This window comes from Pteropus medius, unplaced genomic scaffold (assembly GCF_902729225.1).
Source record: "Pteropus medius unplaced genomic scaffold, Ma_sr-lr_union100, whole genome shotgun sequence".
NCBI classification, from domain to species: Eukaryota; Metazoa; Chordata; class Mammalia; order Chiroptera; family Pteropodidae; genus Pteropus; species Pteropus medius.
The window spans coordinates 11,567,449-11,585,226 of NW_024351543.1; the positions used below are offsets into that span (position 1 = coordinate 11,567,449).

Sequence of the window (17,778 nt, forward strand, 5' to 3'; positions counted from 1 at the left end):
AGCGGGAGTCTTTGCGACTGGTGGCCTCGTCGGGCCTCACAGGCAGGTTTCCCACCATCATGTTTCTCACTGGGACAGAGGAGGATAATGGTGCTCGTGCTGCTTCTTCTGAAACATCAGGTCACCCCTCGATGAGGAGAGTGCCCCGTCCTGCTCCTTCCCCAATGCAACCACTGACAACCCTTCATTTTGGCCACATGCCAGCATGTGCTGATGGGGAAAACAGGTCATGGCCTTTGCCTCACCGAGGAACACTTATATTTATTTTCTTCCCCTCTTGTATTCTAAGCTTAAAGGCTTTTACTGTAATCATATGGCATTTTAAAACAGTAACGGATTGGTCCTCTTGTTTGCTTTTCAGATTGATCAGATGTAGGCTTCACTGCCAATTTGAATCTGGCGGGCACAAGTTAAACTTTATCACTAGACTGAGCTGACTGATTTCCAGCCACAGGCCGTGTGAGTGAGCCTGAGCAGTCTTCTTCCAGGAAATGTTATCACTGTCAGTCTTCTTGAAATACTGAAACTAGCATAAAGAGCCCCATCCTTTTTCCCGCATTCAGCATCCCTACACATCACAGGGTCTCAGCTGGGGCACCATGGCACATGTGTCTTCTGTGAGATCGTGCTAATGATGTCTTCACCTGCATGTCATAAACACCTTCAGCTCAACAAAGTCAGTATGGGCCCAGACTCATTCCATCTCTTCCCTGTGTCATCTGCAGCTTGTCAGAGATGCCCCCCTCATGGTTGCATGATGGCTTTGGCAGTGCCAAGCACCTCATCGTCCTCAGCAGCATCACAAGCAGGAAGAAAGGGCAGGCACTTTCTTCTCATTTCTATCTTCTCCTTTTTTATCATGAAGTCCCCAGCGGACGTCTCCTTACATCTTATTGGTCAGTACTAGGTCACATGCCCTTGCCTGGCTATAAGAGAGTCTGGGAGAGCAAGCCCACCTGGCAATTATGGTCCTTCTTGGGAGTTTGTTTCTACCATCAGGCAGGAAAGGGAAGAATGAGCACTGTGGGTAACTGACCAGCTGCGTCTACCAGCACAGGCACGACCACACAGAAATGCACATTTCCCTAAAGTTTGATTCTCCCAGGCACCTGGAATGCCCCGTGCTTGCAGGCGCAGGCAGTGCTTCCTGAGAGAATACATGGAGCTAAATTTTGGGCAGAGAACTTTCTTTCCTTTCCATGCCTCCATGCTAATGTTAGGCTTTGGTCCAACTCCTCAAGCATTACAGGAAAAGTGCCTGCAGTTTCTTATGCTACTTCTGAACAAATGTTTTGGAACAGTGATTTCTTGAAGGGCTTGTCCTGCTGCTTTAATAATCTTGCTTTTCATTGGAATTTCATAGAGTTGGACCCAAGTGAAGGTACTGGCAAGTGATGAATGCAATGAAATTGCAAGTCAGAACTTACTGGAAGCCACCATTGGAGATGTCTTCTGTCTGACATGTCTGGGAGAAAGAATTCCCAGAGTTTTCTTTTTTTAAATTCTCAGGAGGACTTTGTCTCCTGTGGCAGGGAAAACGGTTTTAAGTCTACAGCAAGTAACTCATATCTGGGCTTTACCAGTCACCTTTTTCTGCATAACCACCCCCAAATTTAGTGGCTTACAAGTCACTTATGTAGCTCACAGTTCTGTGGGTTGGCAAAGCTGAGTTCAGCTGCATAGTTCTACTCTCAGCTAAGGGACTCATGTGTCTGAGCTCAACTGCCAGTCAGCAAGCAGCTTGCTTCTGGGGCATTGGCTGGCTCTTGGCTCAGGTGATGGGGGCGAAAGGGGTGCCTGGATCACGTGCCCTTCATTCTCCATCAGGCAAGTCTGGGTTTGTTCTCTTGATGCCTGAGCGGGGTTCTAAGAAAGTAGCAGAAGCACACAAGGCCTCTTGAGGCCTAGCCTTGGAGCTTGTCCCGTGTTGCTTCTGCTACATTCTGTTGGCCAAAGCAAGTCTCAGCTCAGATGGGAAGGGAGGGGATATAGGCAGCACTGTCTGTGGGAGAAGCTACAGGGTTGCATGGTAAAGGGGCGTGGACAGATGCAGAGAAGAGTGAAGGACTGTGGCTACCCTTGAATCAGTCCTGAGGGGTGAGAAAATAATTTGCACTGTTGTGTGTTTGGGTGTGTCTGGAAAGTATTTTCAAAATATGTAGTATTTGGCTGAAGAAGACAGAGCTCCAAAACTTTATTCCCGGCTCTTCCTTGTTATAATTGCAAAAAAAAATATTGAACACTTTGCTGTTGTTATAAAACTAAGAATTTTTAAAAATTTTTTTTTTAGAGAGAGGGTAGGGAGGGAAGGGAGGGGTAATATGGGCAGCAGGTATGGGTATGAATTGGAAAACTATACAGTCTTTCTCTTTATGGTTTTCTGAACACTGTTAGCCCTAGCCATACATGTTGCCCATGGATTTCCAGTTCTTTATCCCTTTAAACATAACTTTTGAACGTTTGAATCTAAAATCTTTTTAGAGGAGCTGGGACAGATGAGAATGTTGTAAAAAGCCTTCTCATTGCCTGACTGTTCCACAAAGGGACTTCAGGACTGAGGTGGTCTTTGAGCTTTTGGCTGCATGTCAATAAATGTTTCAGAACCACCATACAAATGGCAACCACTTGAGATTCGTTCATTCAACAGATTTCTGTTGAACCACGGGCCAAGCATTGTGTTTAGGTCATGGAGATATGATGGTGAGCAAGACAGGCATACAGAAGAGCACGCAGTTCCAGCTGTGGCAGGAGTCACAGATGAGAGGCCAGCTGCCCCCAGAACTACCTTTCCTGGACAGGAAGGCTAAGGGAAGCTGCTTTAAGTGAGGGAGATGTAAGGTGATACCTATGGATAAATGAAGTTAACCAGGCAGGGAAGGGATGGAAGAGTATTTCAAGCAGAGGGAACAGTATGAACCAAGGTCCTGTGATGAGAAGGGGGTGTGGCATAGCTCATGGGAACGAAAGATGGCCCATGGGCTGGGGAGGCTGCAGCAAAGGGCCAGAAGGGGAGAGATGCTATCCTGTCCTTTTTATCAGCAAGTGCCACTTAGTGCTTCCTGTCGCCTGTGCTTGGAGACATGGTGTCGGCATTCCTGTTTGAGAAAAGCATCTTCCTGCTGACAGGGATCGGGGTGCAGGCTGACTCCCCTCTGACACGTTTGCCCATGTTCTTTTTGGTTCACACGGATCTGCATGTCCCAAGGATCTGGTCAGTTGTCTTCTGGGATGTGTTGTGACACCATTTCTATCCCCATTTCTACCTTCAGTAGATGCCTGGTGGCTGTTCCACCAACGCTGCCGGTCAGCCATGTAGTTACCACCTAGAGGGAACCTTTGTTGAGCCCAGAAAAGCGACTGGGTGACTTCAGGCCAGTCACTCTTGTGTCTCTGACTCGAGGTTACTATTATATACAATGAGAAGGAAGAAACTTCTCACACGTGCTTTGGAAAGTTATCCGAGGGTGTTCTTATGGTGGCCTGTAAAGTACGTGTTACGGACCTTTCTCCATGGCTTCTGGGCACTTCCAGAAGGAACCTGTGAGTGTGAAGTGTCAGTGGTGACACCACTGGGCTGTGTCCTCGGAGGTCATTTTCTTTGGCTTAGCAGCACCTTCCTGCCCCTCCCTCTCAGATGGGGCTGGGGCGAGACTCAGTGCTTCATCAGCGCAAACACGAAATGCATGCTCTAACTCTTGTTCTGCACGTCACCTCCATTTCGCCTTTTCCAGGTTGCAGCCAAGTGTTACCAAAAAGGGGGTGCGTTTGAGAAGGGGAAGCTGGCGCTGGCCCATGACACTGCCCTGAACATGAAGTTTAAGAAAGTCAGCCCCAAGTAAGAGTCTCGGGCCTTTTCAGGTTTGCTCTGATGGGATCAGCGGGTATCTTGGTGTTCAGTCAACATCCTGTTTTGTTTCCCTCTCCCAGGGAGAAGCAGGTGAAGTACTTGGAACTGGCGAAGACCTATTTGGAATGCAAGGAGCCAAAGCTGTCCCTGAAGTGTCTGAGCTATGCCAAGGAGTTCCAGCTCTCCGGCCAGCTGAGCGAGAGGCTGGGGAAGGTACGGCAGGCCCGAGGCTGCTCCCGGGAGAGCTGAGTCGCCCTCGGGAGCTCGAGGACAGGGCCATCTCAGGAGGGCTCCAGTCCTCCCAAGAAGAAGAGGCTGGCCCCATCGACTCGAGCACAGCCCTTCTTTCTCCGCCTGCTCAAGTGTTAAGACAGCTCCAAAGACATGTGTGTGTGTGTGTGTGTGTGTGTGTGTGTGCGCACGTATTCATGTCCGTGAGCGTGTTTGAGACCCGACATTAACCACGGGGGAGCCAAACGTTCAAGTCAAAGGGAAGATGGGCTTCAGAATATTCCTGTCTTCTCTCTCTCTGTGTTCACCGTCTGGTGTCCGCCTGCGTGAATGGCTTTGCATTTATAGGCCCGTTTTTCTGTGTTCCCTGTAATTGCTCTAGATCTTCACTGACCAATATGGCGGCCACTAGCCACATGTGGCTATTCAATTTAAATTTTAAGTTTAGTGAAATGTAATGAAATTAAAAATTCAGTTCCTTAGTCTCACTAGTCACATTGCAAGTGCTCGCTGTTATAGAACATTTCTGTTGTCGCAGAAAGCTCTGCTGGACAGAGCTGCCAGGCTAGACACAGCTACTGAGCAGTCGGCGGGCTGGCAGGGGGCCACACACTGTCACTGGTCTGCAGCAAGTTAACACAGAAGATGAAAGTCAGCAGTTAGGAATTTTTATAGCAATTTGGCATTGCGATGACATCCAAGTGGTGACAATTTTCTTAATGACTTATTTTTTTATGGAGTTATAACTGGCATATAACATTGTATTTGAGATAAATCTATATCGTGAGATGATTACCACGATAAGTTTAGTTAATATCCATCACCACACATAGTTTTTTCCCTCACGATGAGAACTTTTAAGATTTATTCTCTTAGCAACTTTCAAATCTACAATACAGCATTGTTAACAGTCAACGTGCTATACGAATCGGCTGTGATAGATTGGACATGTAAAACCGTCTGGTCCTTTACCACAGGTGGTCTGAGAAGCTGTGCTCTGGAGAACCCAGCTGCCGCTGCTGCATTCACCCCCTGGGCTTTATGACCCTCCAGGAGGGAGGTGGGCTTCACATCTGTATGTGAAATGCCGTAACTCCTGATCCTCAGAGCACCCAGGCACTGGATGGGGGTGGGACCTACTGGGAAGTTCAAGTGTGGCCCTGATGCTGCCTGCCCTGCCCCGTGTTTATTATGGGATGTGACTTGTCAGGATGGGAGAGATCGGGATGGAATAGGGATTTTAGTGTGGGTGGAAGTTTGGGTCCTAAGATTCCAGGAACTAGAGTAGTTTCTAGCCTCTCCATGCTTCTTGGCACCCACCATCCAAATCTCCAGTGCTGCCACCTGGACCACGACTAGTGACACCTCCAGGGGACAGACCTAAACCTATCACTTTTCCCTTTTTGTCTACGAGTGCCTGTTGGGACTGAACCAGAGACCCCTTCCTTATTGCTCACCTTGCCCCCCGCAGCCTGCCGAGCTCTGCTTCTAAAAGTGGAGCTTCTGGTGGTGGGGCGGGAGGCTGTAAGTACAGCCCACATTCCCTTCTCCAGGACTTCAGTGCCTTCAAACTGTGGAGGCCACCCTGCTTCTAGAGCTTTCCCTCTTCCGCTTCCACAGGCCTGACCACTGGTGGCAGCTTCTTCTACCTTCTTCTATCAGTACATTCTGGTAGCTACAAGCTCCAACCAGGGAAGAGTGGGTCCACCCCGCCCCCTCCCGCCCCGTCCCCTTCCCCCTGCCTTTTTTTTTTTTTTTTGCTCAGGCCCACCCCTGGAAGGGTGTTCAACCCCTCAGCCAGCCTTGGCCCTCTTGTGGTCATCCCACCAAAGTACCGGCATGACTCAAATTGACCAGCTTGTCAACAGCCTTTGTCAAAATACTTAAGCCAAATCAATCCCCAAACGTGTGCTACCCCTGGGAAGAAATGCTTGTGAGGGGGCCGTGGGAGTATAAGATTTCCTTTCAGGGATTCCTCTGCCTGGCCTGCTTCCTCCCTCTCTCCAGAGAGCAACGTTGGTTTCCCTGGAAACCTCTCAAGGTCCTTGCCCTGAGTGGTGGCAGGGAACTCCTTGTGGAGCAGAGAGCTGCCTTTTAGAGCCACCCCCTCTTGTCTCTCTAATTGGGCACATACATGGCACCTAATAGGGCCTTCAGTCACACTGGGGGCATTTTCTTCTGAATAATCAGCATCGTCAAGGAGAGGAAAGGAGATGGGGTGGTTAAATGTACTGGTTTGGGGCTTCGTTGACGTGGCAAGATGGGTCTGGGAGCTCCTCAGTCTGTGAGGTCTCTGGACATAGAAGAACCTCCCCCTCAATCTTGTGTATAATTTGGCCCTTCACGTAGCTTGTCTCCTTCAATACAACCCAGCTAAGATTTATTAGAGGGCTAGGCGTATGTATTTGGTTGTTTCATTTTGGTTCTGTTTTCTCTTTGGATCTCAGGTGCAGCAAGTGGAATTGAATATTGTTAAGTATTCAACAAATCCATGGACCCCTTACTGTGTGCCAGGCACTGTGGGTACTCCGTGACCAGCAGGCAACAAAGCAAGGGCCTCTGCCTCTGCAGAGCTTCCCTTTCTAGTGTGAGAGAGAGGTGATAAGCCAATAGTATGTAAGATATCAGTGGTGATGAGGGCTCGGGGAGAAGAGAGAGGGTGTTAGGTGGTGCTATTTTAGACAGGGGTTGATCAGGGAGCTGACTTTGAGCAGAGATTACGAGAACGATTACTGGAAGGCACAGCAAGCCAAGGATCCCTGCAGGCAGAAGCCGCTGCAGCATCTTTTATCTGGGATGCAAGGTGAGAGCATGTGGGTGAGTTTGAAGAAGAGCAAAGAAGCCATTTGGCTGGAGCAGACCGAGCTGGGTAGAAATGGCAAAATGAGCAAGAGAGGGTGGCAGGAACAAAGCCTCGTAGTCCATGGAGGTGACTGGATTTTGTTCAAGGGTGGTGAGGAGCTGGTGGAAAGTTTTGTTTGGAAAAGTGACATGAAGCTAATTATTTGGATGCTCTGTGGAGAGGTCAATAGGCAGCAAGAATAGAAGCAGAAGGGTCAGTTAGGAGAGTCTGGTGGTAGCTTACGCTGGGACATGTGTCTTGGATTGCCACATGGTGGTGGAGGAGGTGGGAAGGGGTGGCGTCTGGGAAATGCTGGGAGAACCCGACAGACAGGATTAGCTGAAGGGCTGGGTGGGAAGTGTGAGAGGGAGAGGAGTGGAACATGCTCTTCTGTTCCCGGCACGCCCACCGTGGGTGGGTACAAGGCCACGCCCATTGCGTTTTATTTTGTTCATCCTCTTTCTCTTCATAGCCAGTCTCCATTTCCCCATTCTCTTCTCACTGGCAGCCATTCCGATGCATTTTAATATATGTTCCCATATGCATGCATGATGGAAGAATAAATAGTAGCATTTTCTGTACATATGTATTTCAAGCTTATCTTAATAGCATCGTGTTCTGTTTTTCACTTTTCCCTCCCACTGCTGTAGCGTTTCGATCTGGCCAGGTTTGTGACCACTGACAGTGTTCCGCAGTGGGTGTCCACCGCGTTTGACTTATCCATTTTCCTCATAGTGGACAACCAAGTTGCCACCGACTCCTGGCTGCCACACACTGTACCGTGGCGCAGGGCGTCTCCTTCCAGTTCTGTCTGAGACCAGGGGGTGCAGGGCTAGAAGTGGGCTTGCTGGCCCCGGGGAGTGCATATACTTAATTTTACTAAGTGAAAGTAAAAGCCACTTGGTCTTCCAGGGCCACTTTGTGCCTGAGGCTTCCAGGCGCCCCACATTCTTGACCTTGTTTGGTAGGTACTGATTTTCTAATTTTTTCAAACCTGTTGGATTCATCTCGCTGTAATTTTGGTTTGCATTTCTCTGATTATTAGTAAAGTTGAGCATCTTTATTTGTTAGTCACTCAACTTTCCCCACTGTGAACTGCCTGTTTATATCCTTTGCCTAGTTTTCTGTTGTGTTTTCAAAAGTTTTGTGTGTGTGTGTGTGTGTGTGTGTGTGTGTGTGTGTTGCTGGGATCATTTTATGTTCTACGCCTGCCCAGCCAAGTACAGTAGCCGCTAGCCACATGTGGCAATTAAAATAAAAATAAATTAAAATGAAAAGAAATGAAAAATTCAGTTCCTCAGTTTCGTTTACCCACATTTCATGTGCTTGTTATTCACACGTGGCTAGTGGCTGCCATATTGAATAGCACAGATATAGGACATTTTCGTCTTCACAGAAAGGTCTATTGGGCAGTGCTGACCGAGACGTTAATGCTTGTCTTCTTTTAACTATATTTCACATGTCCTTTGTTGAACAGTTTTGCTGTAATCAAATCTACCAATTTCTCTTGTGTGTTTTGGGTTTTGTTAAAGGCCTTCTTTACCTGAAGGTCACAAGATATTCACATATATTTTCCTCTAATAGCTTCTACATTTAGATCTCTAACCCATCTGGAACTTAAATTTGTGTATGGTGTATGATGTGATGTTGGAATTTAACTTTATTTTTTTCCCTATAAAGTTTTAGTTTTCCTAATATTACCTATGTTTTAGTGTTTTTCACTGGATTCTAACAAATAACAAGACATTTGACTATGTCCTTTATTATTTAAGGTGTTGGTTAATTTTTAAGATAGAAATTTATGTTTGAATACTCTATGAGGGAAATTTTACTCTGTCCTAGATAAAAGATGCCGCCTATTTCTATAAGCGAAGCCAGTGCTACCAAGATGCTTTCAGATGCTTTGAGCAGATTCAAGAATTTGATCTAGCACTCAAAATGTACTGTCAAGAGGAGCTTTATGAAGAAGCGGCTGTCGCGGCAAAAAAGTAGGTGGTTTATTCTCTCCCTCCCCCTTCCCTCTGCTCTCTGGGTGCAGCCTGCGCTGGGCGATGGTGTCCACTTTGCTGCAGTGGCTTGACCCTGACCCCACTTCTGCTGAGCAGTGTTCTCAGTGCTGGGTCAAAATCTACTTGAGAGCGGGACTCGGTGTTCTCCACTCTCTTTATAAGCTTTGACACAGAGTCACGAGGAGAAGGGGCTAAAGAAGATGAAGAGTGTGTCATGAGTGTGTGTATAACTTGCACAGCAATGTTGTGCTTCATGATGGTTCTGTCCTCTCACCTTTGCTTGCTGAGTTGGTAGTTTCATTGATGCGTGTTATGGATGGATAAAGGCAAGAGCACTAGTGGGCAGTCAGGATTTTGCTTCATTGCGATCTACTGGCAGATGCTTAACCACGCAGTTATACATATATGAATGCTACGAATGTACACATACCTTTAGTTGTAGGACACATATGTTTCATACATGACCCAGTTGCTCCGTCCTGTATTTTGGAAGACATTTTTCTATTGGTTGGATGATAACGAGTTATCATTAGTGTCATCTGTCATTGCAGATATGAAGAAATGCTGAAGGCCAAAACCCTTCCCATATCCAAGCTCTCCTATTCTGCCAGTCAGTTTTACTTGGAAGCTGCAGCAAAGTACCTGAGTGCAAATAAGATCAAGGAGATGATGGCTGTCCTCTCAAAGCTAGACATAGATGACCAGCTGGTGTTCCTGAAGTCTCGGAAACGGCTAGCAGAAGCTGCAGACCTGCTGAACAGGGAAGATCGGAGAGAAGAGGCTGCCTTGCTGATGAAGCAACATGGCCGCCTCTTGGAGGCCGCCAGGCTCACGGCCAACAAGGACTTCCAGGCCTCGTGTCTGCTGGGGGCTGCCCGCCTCAACGTGGCCAGGGATTTGGATGTGGAAGATACCAAAGACATTCTGAGAGAAGCCCTCGATCTCTGCTCTCAAACCAGGCAGCTATCTGGCATCGCCGAGGCCCAGTTCTTGCTGGGGGTAATCCTGAAAGACTTTCGGAAGCTCAGGGATGCCTTCTTCAGGTTTGACAAGCTCAACCACTCGGCCGGAATGGTGGAAGCGCTCTATGAAATCACCAGCCATTGTGAGGCTGATCCTAAGGAGGTTCTGGCTCTGGCTCCAGGGGGCTTGGAAGTCCTCCTCAGTCTGGTCAAGGCCCTCAAAAAAGTGACCAACAACGCTGAGAAGGAAATGGTCAAGTCTTGCTTTGAGTTTTTTGGGATTTCTCAGGTGGATGCCAAGTATTGTCAGATAGCCCAGAACGACCCTGGACCCACAAGAATAATTTTTGACCTGGATTTGAACTTGAGAGAAAAGAAAAAAGACTATTTCTTGATAATGGCTGACCAAGTGAAATTAGCCCTGTACAAACACCTCTTGAGCAGACTGTGTCAGATCACACAGAGCCTGCTTGGGAAGAGCTACCCAAGCATCTGCATGAGGTTCATCATCGGCTTAAAATGTAAGGATGAAAGCTGTAAAGATCTCCACAAGCCTTTGCTGCGCTGCGAGGCCAAGTGTTTGGTTCAGTCAAAAATGCACCTGGTGGCAATCAATGGATTGCTTTTGGAAGCCAAAAAAGTATTCCCTAAAATCTTAGCTGAAGAATTTGAAAGAATTGATCACATTTTGTCTACAGATATGTATCACCATTGCAAAACCTTCCTGAATGTCCTCTTCCCTAAGCATTTTCATCAGCGAGTGTTGTCAGAAAACCCCATGGCATGCAAAGAAATCTTCAAACCAAATTACAAACCCAGATCTTACAGGTTTGCACTGAAAGAGTACATCCATTTTCTGTTTCAAAACGAAGGGGCACGAAGCCGCCGGGAGTCTACGGACCTGTGGCTGAGCGCCATGCAGGCTTTTCTTCTCTCTTCCAACTACCCAGAGGAGTTTGAAAAGCTGCTCCGCCAGGAAGAAGACAACTACCACAGGGAACTCAAAGCTCTAGAGTCTGAGAAAGAGGAAAGAGGTAAGGGGAGAGGCAGCAGGATGAAAGGAATAGAAGGGAAATTCGGCATGCTGGCGCCCAACAAGGGTGACGAGAGTACCGCGAAGACTCACCTGTGCTTCATCCGGCTGCTGGAGAACTGCATCGACCAGCTCTACGTGTACAGGAACCCTGAAAACTGCAAGAAGCTCTTTTTCCGTTTCATGAACGTCCTTGTCAAGAGGTGCACAGAACCGCTCATCCCCAGCATTGGAAACACAGTGGCCCTGTTGGAGTTCCAGTTCATCCACTGTGGGGCGGTCCTGGCCCGCCTCTGGAATAACGCCATCCTGCGCCTCCCCAAGAGCTACATTGCCCTTCTTCACTATTGGGAGTTTCTGTTCAGCAAGAAGGGCAAGGAGCTCGGGAACGTGTTCTCCATCATTCAGGAATACAAACCTAAGGATGTGGCAAGAGCCATTCGGGATTTCCGGTTCCACCTCTCCTACCTTGTCAAGGTGCTATGTGGTTATGAGAATGTGAACTTCAATGTCTTGCTCGATGCCTTCGGTGACATAGACTATGTGGTCTCCGGTGAGGCAGAGCGGACCCTGGTGCTGTGCTTGGTGATGCTGGTGAATACCGAGGAGGTTCTGCAGCCATTCTGCAAAACTCTTCTGCGCAGCCACTTCCAGGAGATCGAATCGAGGCTGCAGCTGATGAGCAGGGACCGCCCAGACCAGGTTCCTGAGAGGCTCCAGAAAGTGGTGAAGCGGCTGTTGATGGAGGTCAACGTGAAGTCTGTGGCCGAGGCGCTGCAGGACCTGCTCTTTGAGCGGGATAAAGAGTACCTGATGGACTGCTACTGGCGGTGGGACAGCGTCCACGGCCTCTATCACGAGGAAGTCAGACTGAACCGCCTGCTCTGTGTGGCCCCCGTGGACCACTCTGCTGAACCAGAGTGTGAGTTCGATCAGGACGAGACGGATGAGCTGGCACTAGAAGACCGAGACGCCCTCCTCACCATCCTTTCCGAGAAGCAGCGGAAGGCTTCCATCCGGCAGAAGTTGAGGAGAGTGTGCCTGGTGGTGTCCCTGTGCGTCAGCTGGAAGAGAAGGGTGAGTGCCCAGATGGAGCACATCAGGGAGGAGACCAGGGAGCCTGGGACTGGGAACTTCAAAAAGGCCGACATTGACAGGACCCAGTGCGACCTGTGTGGGGTGAAATTCACCCGAGGTCCCGAGAACTATTTCAACCCCAGCAAAGACTTTGAGGGAGAGACTTCAGAGGCGGTGGCCTTTCCTGGGGCTGAGCTGGATGACAAGGAAGATCGGGAGAGGAATAGCGAGTCTTACGAGCAGCACATCCACCTAGAAGGCCACCAGAGGCAGAAAATGGCCTACCAGATATACTCCAAATTTTTTCATGAGAAGGTAGACCCGGCCATTAACGAAGGCAAGCTGGTGGTGCAGGATATCGAGCAGAGCATGTGGATCCACAATCACCCGGGCTCCATATGGCAGAGCCACATCCATCAGAGGAAGGTCCAGGAAAACATCAAGAAGGTTTCAGATATGGTGGAGGACCTCTACAGGCGGAAGGCCTGGGCTGGAGGTAAGGGGCCCTTGGGAGTGGGGGCCCAGATGGTGTTGGACCCGGGCTTTGAGAACACACCTCAGAGTCAAGCCCTTTGTGGTGATGTCTGACCGGGGGAAGATGGAACATGGCATTTGCAGAAATACAAGTGAGGACTGTGTTCTCAAATTAGAGCAAAATCCCATGGTTTCGACCACCCTTTCTGCAGGGAAAACTTCCTGATTATCTTGGGCCAGGATGGTTTCCCCTGGCACTACAGATAAGACAAGGGCTTGCTAGCTAATTCTATGGAGAAGATTTAGGGAGGATGTTTAGTCTTGAGGACTCTGCTTCTGGTGGCAGAAGATGGCTGTGAGTTCTTAGGCTTTTGCTTTCCATGGGGGGAGCACAGACACAAGCTCTTGGAGGGTGGGGGCTTTGGCTCTAGCACTGGGTGTTTGAGTTCCTACAGTGGCTGCTTCATTCAGAGCCCTTGTTCTTTGGTTCCCATAGCGGAAGAGGTGATGACTCGGCTTGTCAACACTCTGACCCCGTCAGTCAAGGATGCGCGGGAGTGGCTGACGAAAACAGAAGTCCGCTTAAAGGAGGAAGGTGAGGAGCCCTCTATCCCGAGCAGTGCTCTGGGTCTGGTGGTTCTTGATCTGCTGACTTCCAGGTCAGTCGCTCTCTGCCTAGAACCATCTTTTTTGCTGAGTCAAATTTTAGCAACATAGCATCTGAGTCACTTTTTCAAAAAAACCTCTTTTGCCATTCAAGCGCTATGATCAATCACTTTCAGTCACTACTCAGGTTTAAAACAGTGACTCCCAAGGATACACAAAGTATTACAAAGCCATCTCTTGATAAATATCTTGCTTGTGCCAACCATTCATGTAAGTATCAGCGCTGTTCTGAGTGTTTTGTATGTATCAGCATACAAAACAAACAAAATCCTTGGGACAACTCACATGCATCTTCCTACAGAGCTTGCGTAGAGTGAGTCAGGTTTCTCTCCTGACGATTATTTTGCCAAGTTTTCTTTGACCTGGAAAGTCTTCTGTCTTGCTCATTCCAACTGCTGCCCCCTCTCGGCCCCACCTCATTTCTTCTCGCTCTGAGTATTTCACCGGCCCCAGAATGCCCTACTGTGAGTCCTTTTAATCCAGATGCTACTGGAAAACCCAGGCCCCAGTGCTGAGGAAAATTTGAGGGGACTCGGCACAAATATCTCTGCCAATAATAATAAAAAAAAGCTTTAGAATATAGTTTGTACTGGATTTGTGATTTTTGTGATTATTTCAAAAGGGAGATAATGTATAGCAACTCAAGTCTGCTGTTGGGTTTAGGTTTTCTTTGATCTGTTTCATTTAAAGGGCCTTTAAAATCAGGCCAGAGGAGCCAACCTGTCAGGGAAGTAATGCTAGAGAAGCATGTTTGCTTGGGCTTTGGCTCGCCCTGGCGAGCAACATCAGTACTCAAAGCAAAATTGTCTCTTGCTGACACCCTAGTGGAAAGCCCCTTTAATTAAAAAAAAAAATTACAGAGACATTAGATTTTACTAGTTGATTATATTTTGCAGTACAGTGAGAAAAATCACCATTCTGCACTTTGTTTCTTTTTTCCTTCTTTTTTTTTTCTTTTTAAATAGACATCGTTCAGGAAGATAATTACGAGAACGAAGCTGAAGACTTTGGTGAGCTCTGTCCTAGAAGGCGCCGGCAGAAATGGCGAAAGCAGAGGAAATACTAAGGTCCACACAGCCACCGCCCAGAACATTCCATCCTGACTTAGAATTCCGCGTGCTGGGGCGGAAGAGGAAAGGACACAAACTAGCTCGAAGAAGTAGGGGAGTCTGACTGCCGCTTTGCTCTTTGTTCCTGTTACTTCTCTGTCGGTGGAGGCGCAGGTTCTGACTGCTCCCGCAGAGCAGGGACCGCTACTGCTTTCCCAGTTAGAGCCTAACAGTGTTCGTTCCTCTAAAACATGTTAGGTGAGAGGAGTCATCATCGAAAGGGGCCTTGGGACCCCTCACCCCAAAGCCCGCACGTCCCCTGGCTCGTCACCATCACGACGTGAGTCAGTAGGAGGGACAACCCTCATCTCAGTTGCCACTGCCCTGGGCCAGGAAATTCCTCCATGGATTCCCCTGTCTCCTTTCACTTGGCTGCAGCATCGAATAGTCCAAGAGCTGCATGTGCCCAGGGTGTGTGTGCACCCCACTTCCGGCCACTCCTGACCCCAAGCCCCACTCTGGTCATCTCTGAGCCTCTTTGTAGCATGGTTCAGTCTGTTGTATATGTCAGCATTTTCTCTCCGTGGCAACTTTCTGCCCTCCTTTTCCCCCTATCCTCAGCCACCTATACGAGTTACGTCAGACTACCTCAGAATGTAGTCAAGAATTCCCCCAGAGTCCTTTGGGACTTCTCCCTATAAGGAAAGGCTTGGCTTGTTGCCAGGGGCTCCCTGGTCTGCTCTCCAAGATGGTTCGAACTCTGCCTTATCTATGGTGCAGAAATTTCAGAAAGTGTTTTGTACGTAGCCTGGTATGTCTAGTTTTCTTGGTTCTCCCTGGCAAGTTTGTCATTCTGAGGAGCTTTCTCTCACCAAGCTCACCACAGTAGGACAGCGACCTGCAGAGATGCAGGGTAGGGCCAATGAGACAGAAGAGGAAGCCAGACTTATGAGTGCCAATCCATAGGGATATGGCTGTGAATCACTGCCCATGGCTGGCAGGGGCGGGGTGTGGGGCTGTTTGCAGGAGGCCATTGCTTCCCACCCCTACCCCCCACCCACCTGGGCCAGCGGCCATCAGCACGGTCCCATTCGGTAGCCTTCATGCCTCGCTCATGATTACTGCCCACCCTTTCCCCAGCCCTTCAGTTCAGCCTGATGGGAAAGGTCGGGTTCACCTCAATCTTTCATTGTTTTATCATCGCAATAGAATCAGCTTTCTCCCCATGTTGCTGCTGCTTTTGCTGCTCGTTGTTTTCTCTTCATTGCCTTTCTAAATGATTCTATTTCCTCGAAATGTTTATGTTTCTGATTTTTATTAGGTATGTTTCTAATTTTTATTCTGGGTATTTTTACAAAGTTCACTTGCCAGGAAAAAAAAGAAAAGGAAAAAAATCGATTAAATCTTGCTGTATTACACATTTTTATAAAGTTAAATAATTTTTCTTACATGCTGTCCATTTGTTTATTTCTATTCTCTACTCAGAGAGGAAAGGGGTAAATCTTGGGACTGGGTCTTTCTGGTCAGCTGGTCGATGCTGACCAGGGCAGAAGCTTGCTGTGCCTTCTGGAACATCCCAGGACAGAGAAATAAAGCGCAGCCCAGGACATGCAGCTGGTTGCCGTGTCTCCTGAGGGCCTGCCTGTGCAAATGCTTTTGCATTTGGATGCTCCTGGGCGTGCAGGGTGCGGACCTTACACAGTTTTGTCAATGCTGTCCGTTGGGGCTGCCCAATAACAAGGACATTGCCCTGGGAGGCAGGCGCCCTGGAATCGAATCCTTGTCCTGCCCCTGGTAAGCCGCGTAACCCGGGGTAGGTCAGAGCCATTCGGCGCTCCCAGAGTGCCTAAATATGGCACCGCCCTTAGGCTCTCATGGCCTGGTGCAGGAGAGAGATGGAGACTTGGAAAAATAGCAGTGATAGAAATATGGATGGCATGGGGGTGGTAGCAGCATTTACATAACCCAGCTGGGCCTCAGTTTCCTGTTTTGGGAAACTGAATTGTCTAACATTTCTTCCTGCCCTGATGCACAGTGGTTCCATAGGCTATTGCCATGGGTTTGGAAGGAAGAAAGGACACTGATGTGGGAGATAACAGTATCCCTCAGCTCCGTACCGGTACCTCAATACCTTACCGAATTGCTGGTGGGGAAACTGAGGCGCAGATGCTGTTTCTTACTCTGGGTTGCAGGGCCAGTCTGGGGCAGAGCTGAGACCTGGACCCATCAGGTGTTCTGATGCCAGCCAGCGCTCTTTATACTGAGGACTCACACACCGAAGTCAACCTCAAATGCCAGCGATTCTTTTCGGGACCCTATCACCCCTGGTATCAGTGCATAGGGTGCACTGATCAGCATGGGGCATTGACACAGCTGACCCCCTTCAATTTCTCACCTGCTTTTTGGTACCTATAGGAAAGTGGGGTGCCTGGCAAGGAAACTGACTTGTGTTCTACTGTCACCCACCTGGCGCAGCCTGACCTCTGACCCCCCAAGGACTGGACAGAGCAGCCACTCCTAGTCATTCCCAGTGGGTAGCACAACACAGCACAGCCCCCGAAACCGTCAGCTTTACTTTCTCCTTAGTACTCTTGGCCGTCCCCCTGAATACTGTAGTTCATCCATAGGAATCCCATCCTTGCTCCCCCGCCTCCACACCTAGGGCTGGAGATACTGTGTTCACCTTTTCCTAGCCAGCCTGCCTCAGTTTCCCGGGAGTGGTCCCTTGCAGCTCACGGAGCTCTGTGTAACTTATGGCTTATGCTACACCTGCTCTCAGTGTTAGTGCTCACAGGTGGTAGCTGTCACTCCCGCTGGCCAGTGCATCAGCAGTTAATTTCTCTAGTGCCATGGAGTGGGCTCTTCCAGTGCCTCCCACAGGATTGGTCCAGTACTGCCGGGGGTGGGGGGTGGGTGCAGGTGGCTGGCTCCGGGGGATGAGAGAGGGATGAGGCCAACAGATGGACAAGGCTTATACTCCACCCTCTGGAACTCACAGGAAGGGCTCTCCAGGCCTGGATGGAGGGTTAAACCTGTGGCCCAGGAAGATGACCAAGGCTGTAACTCCCAATGTTAAAATCCCAACAAAGCAACTTCCAGGTTTTACCCAATACACATATGAGGTGTTTCATCCTTCTTACATGTTAATGGCATTGAATATGAGTTTCCTATGTTTCCATCTAATTTTAGTATAGCTTTGATAATCCTGGGATTTAATGGTCTAACGATAGTGTAATATACATGAATCTCAGTTGTACAAGAAAGGTCACATTGTATTCAATTCAAATCCTATTCTGGGCCTGCTGTGGTAGGAAACTCAACCCAAGTCATGATTAGGGGACCCTCTGCTTCACTGGGGTCTCTTAAGCCTTAGGAGGCCAATTTGGTCAGTGAAATAAGGGTTCCCTCTCTCCTGATCATCGTGGCTACCATTGGCACGCTCTGCGTCTGAGGAGCTGAGTGCCTTTCCTCCTTCCCAGCTGAGCCTGGCCAGTCTGGGAGCCCTCGAGCATCTGGTCCAGCCTCTGTAGATGAACTATTGAGCCGTCTTCCCCTTGATGTTTTCCCATCTCCCTGTTGCATTGCCAC

The 17,778-nt window shown here is 48.7% G+C and overlaps 1 protein-coding gene across 4 annotated transcripts in view; it reads left to right on the forward strand.

Moving 5' to 3' along the window:
• Positions 1–15,584, forward strand: part of TRANK1 (tetratricopeptide repeat and ankyrin repeat containing 1) — a 92,822-nt gene extending 77,238 nt beyond the window's left edge. For all 4 annotated transcript variants that reach the window (XM_039843372.1, XM_039843373.1, XM_039843374.1 and 1 more), the window contains 6 exons: positions 3,732–3,835; positions 3,928–4,060; positions 8,763–8,908; positions 9,481–12,497; positions 12,972–13,070; positions 14,107–15,584. In XM_039843372.1, the coding sequence (XP_039699306.1) occupies positions 3,732–3,835; positions 3,928–4,060; positions 8,763–8,908; positions 9,481–12,497; positions 12,972–13,070; positions 14,107–14,207 (3,600 nt within the window). In that variant the 3' untranslated portion in view covers positions 14,208–15,584. The remainder of the gene's footprint in view (positions 1–3,731; positions 3,836–3,927; positions 4,061–8,762; positions 8,909–9,480; positions 12,498–12,971; positions 13,071–14,106) is intronic.
• The last annotated feature ends 2,194 nt before the right edge of the window (positions 15,585–17,778 follow it).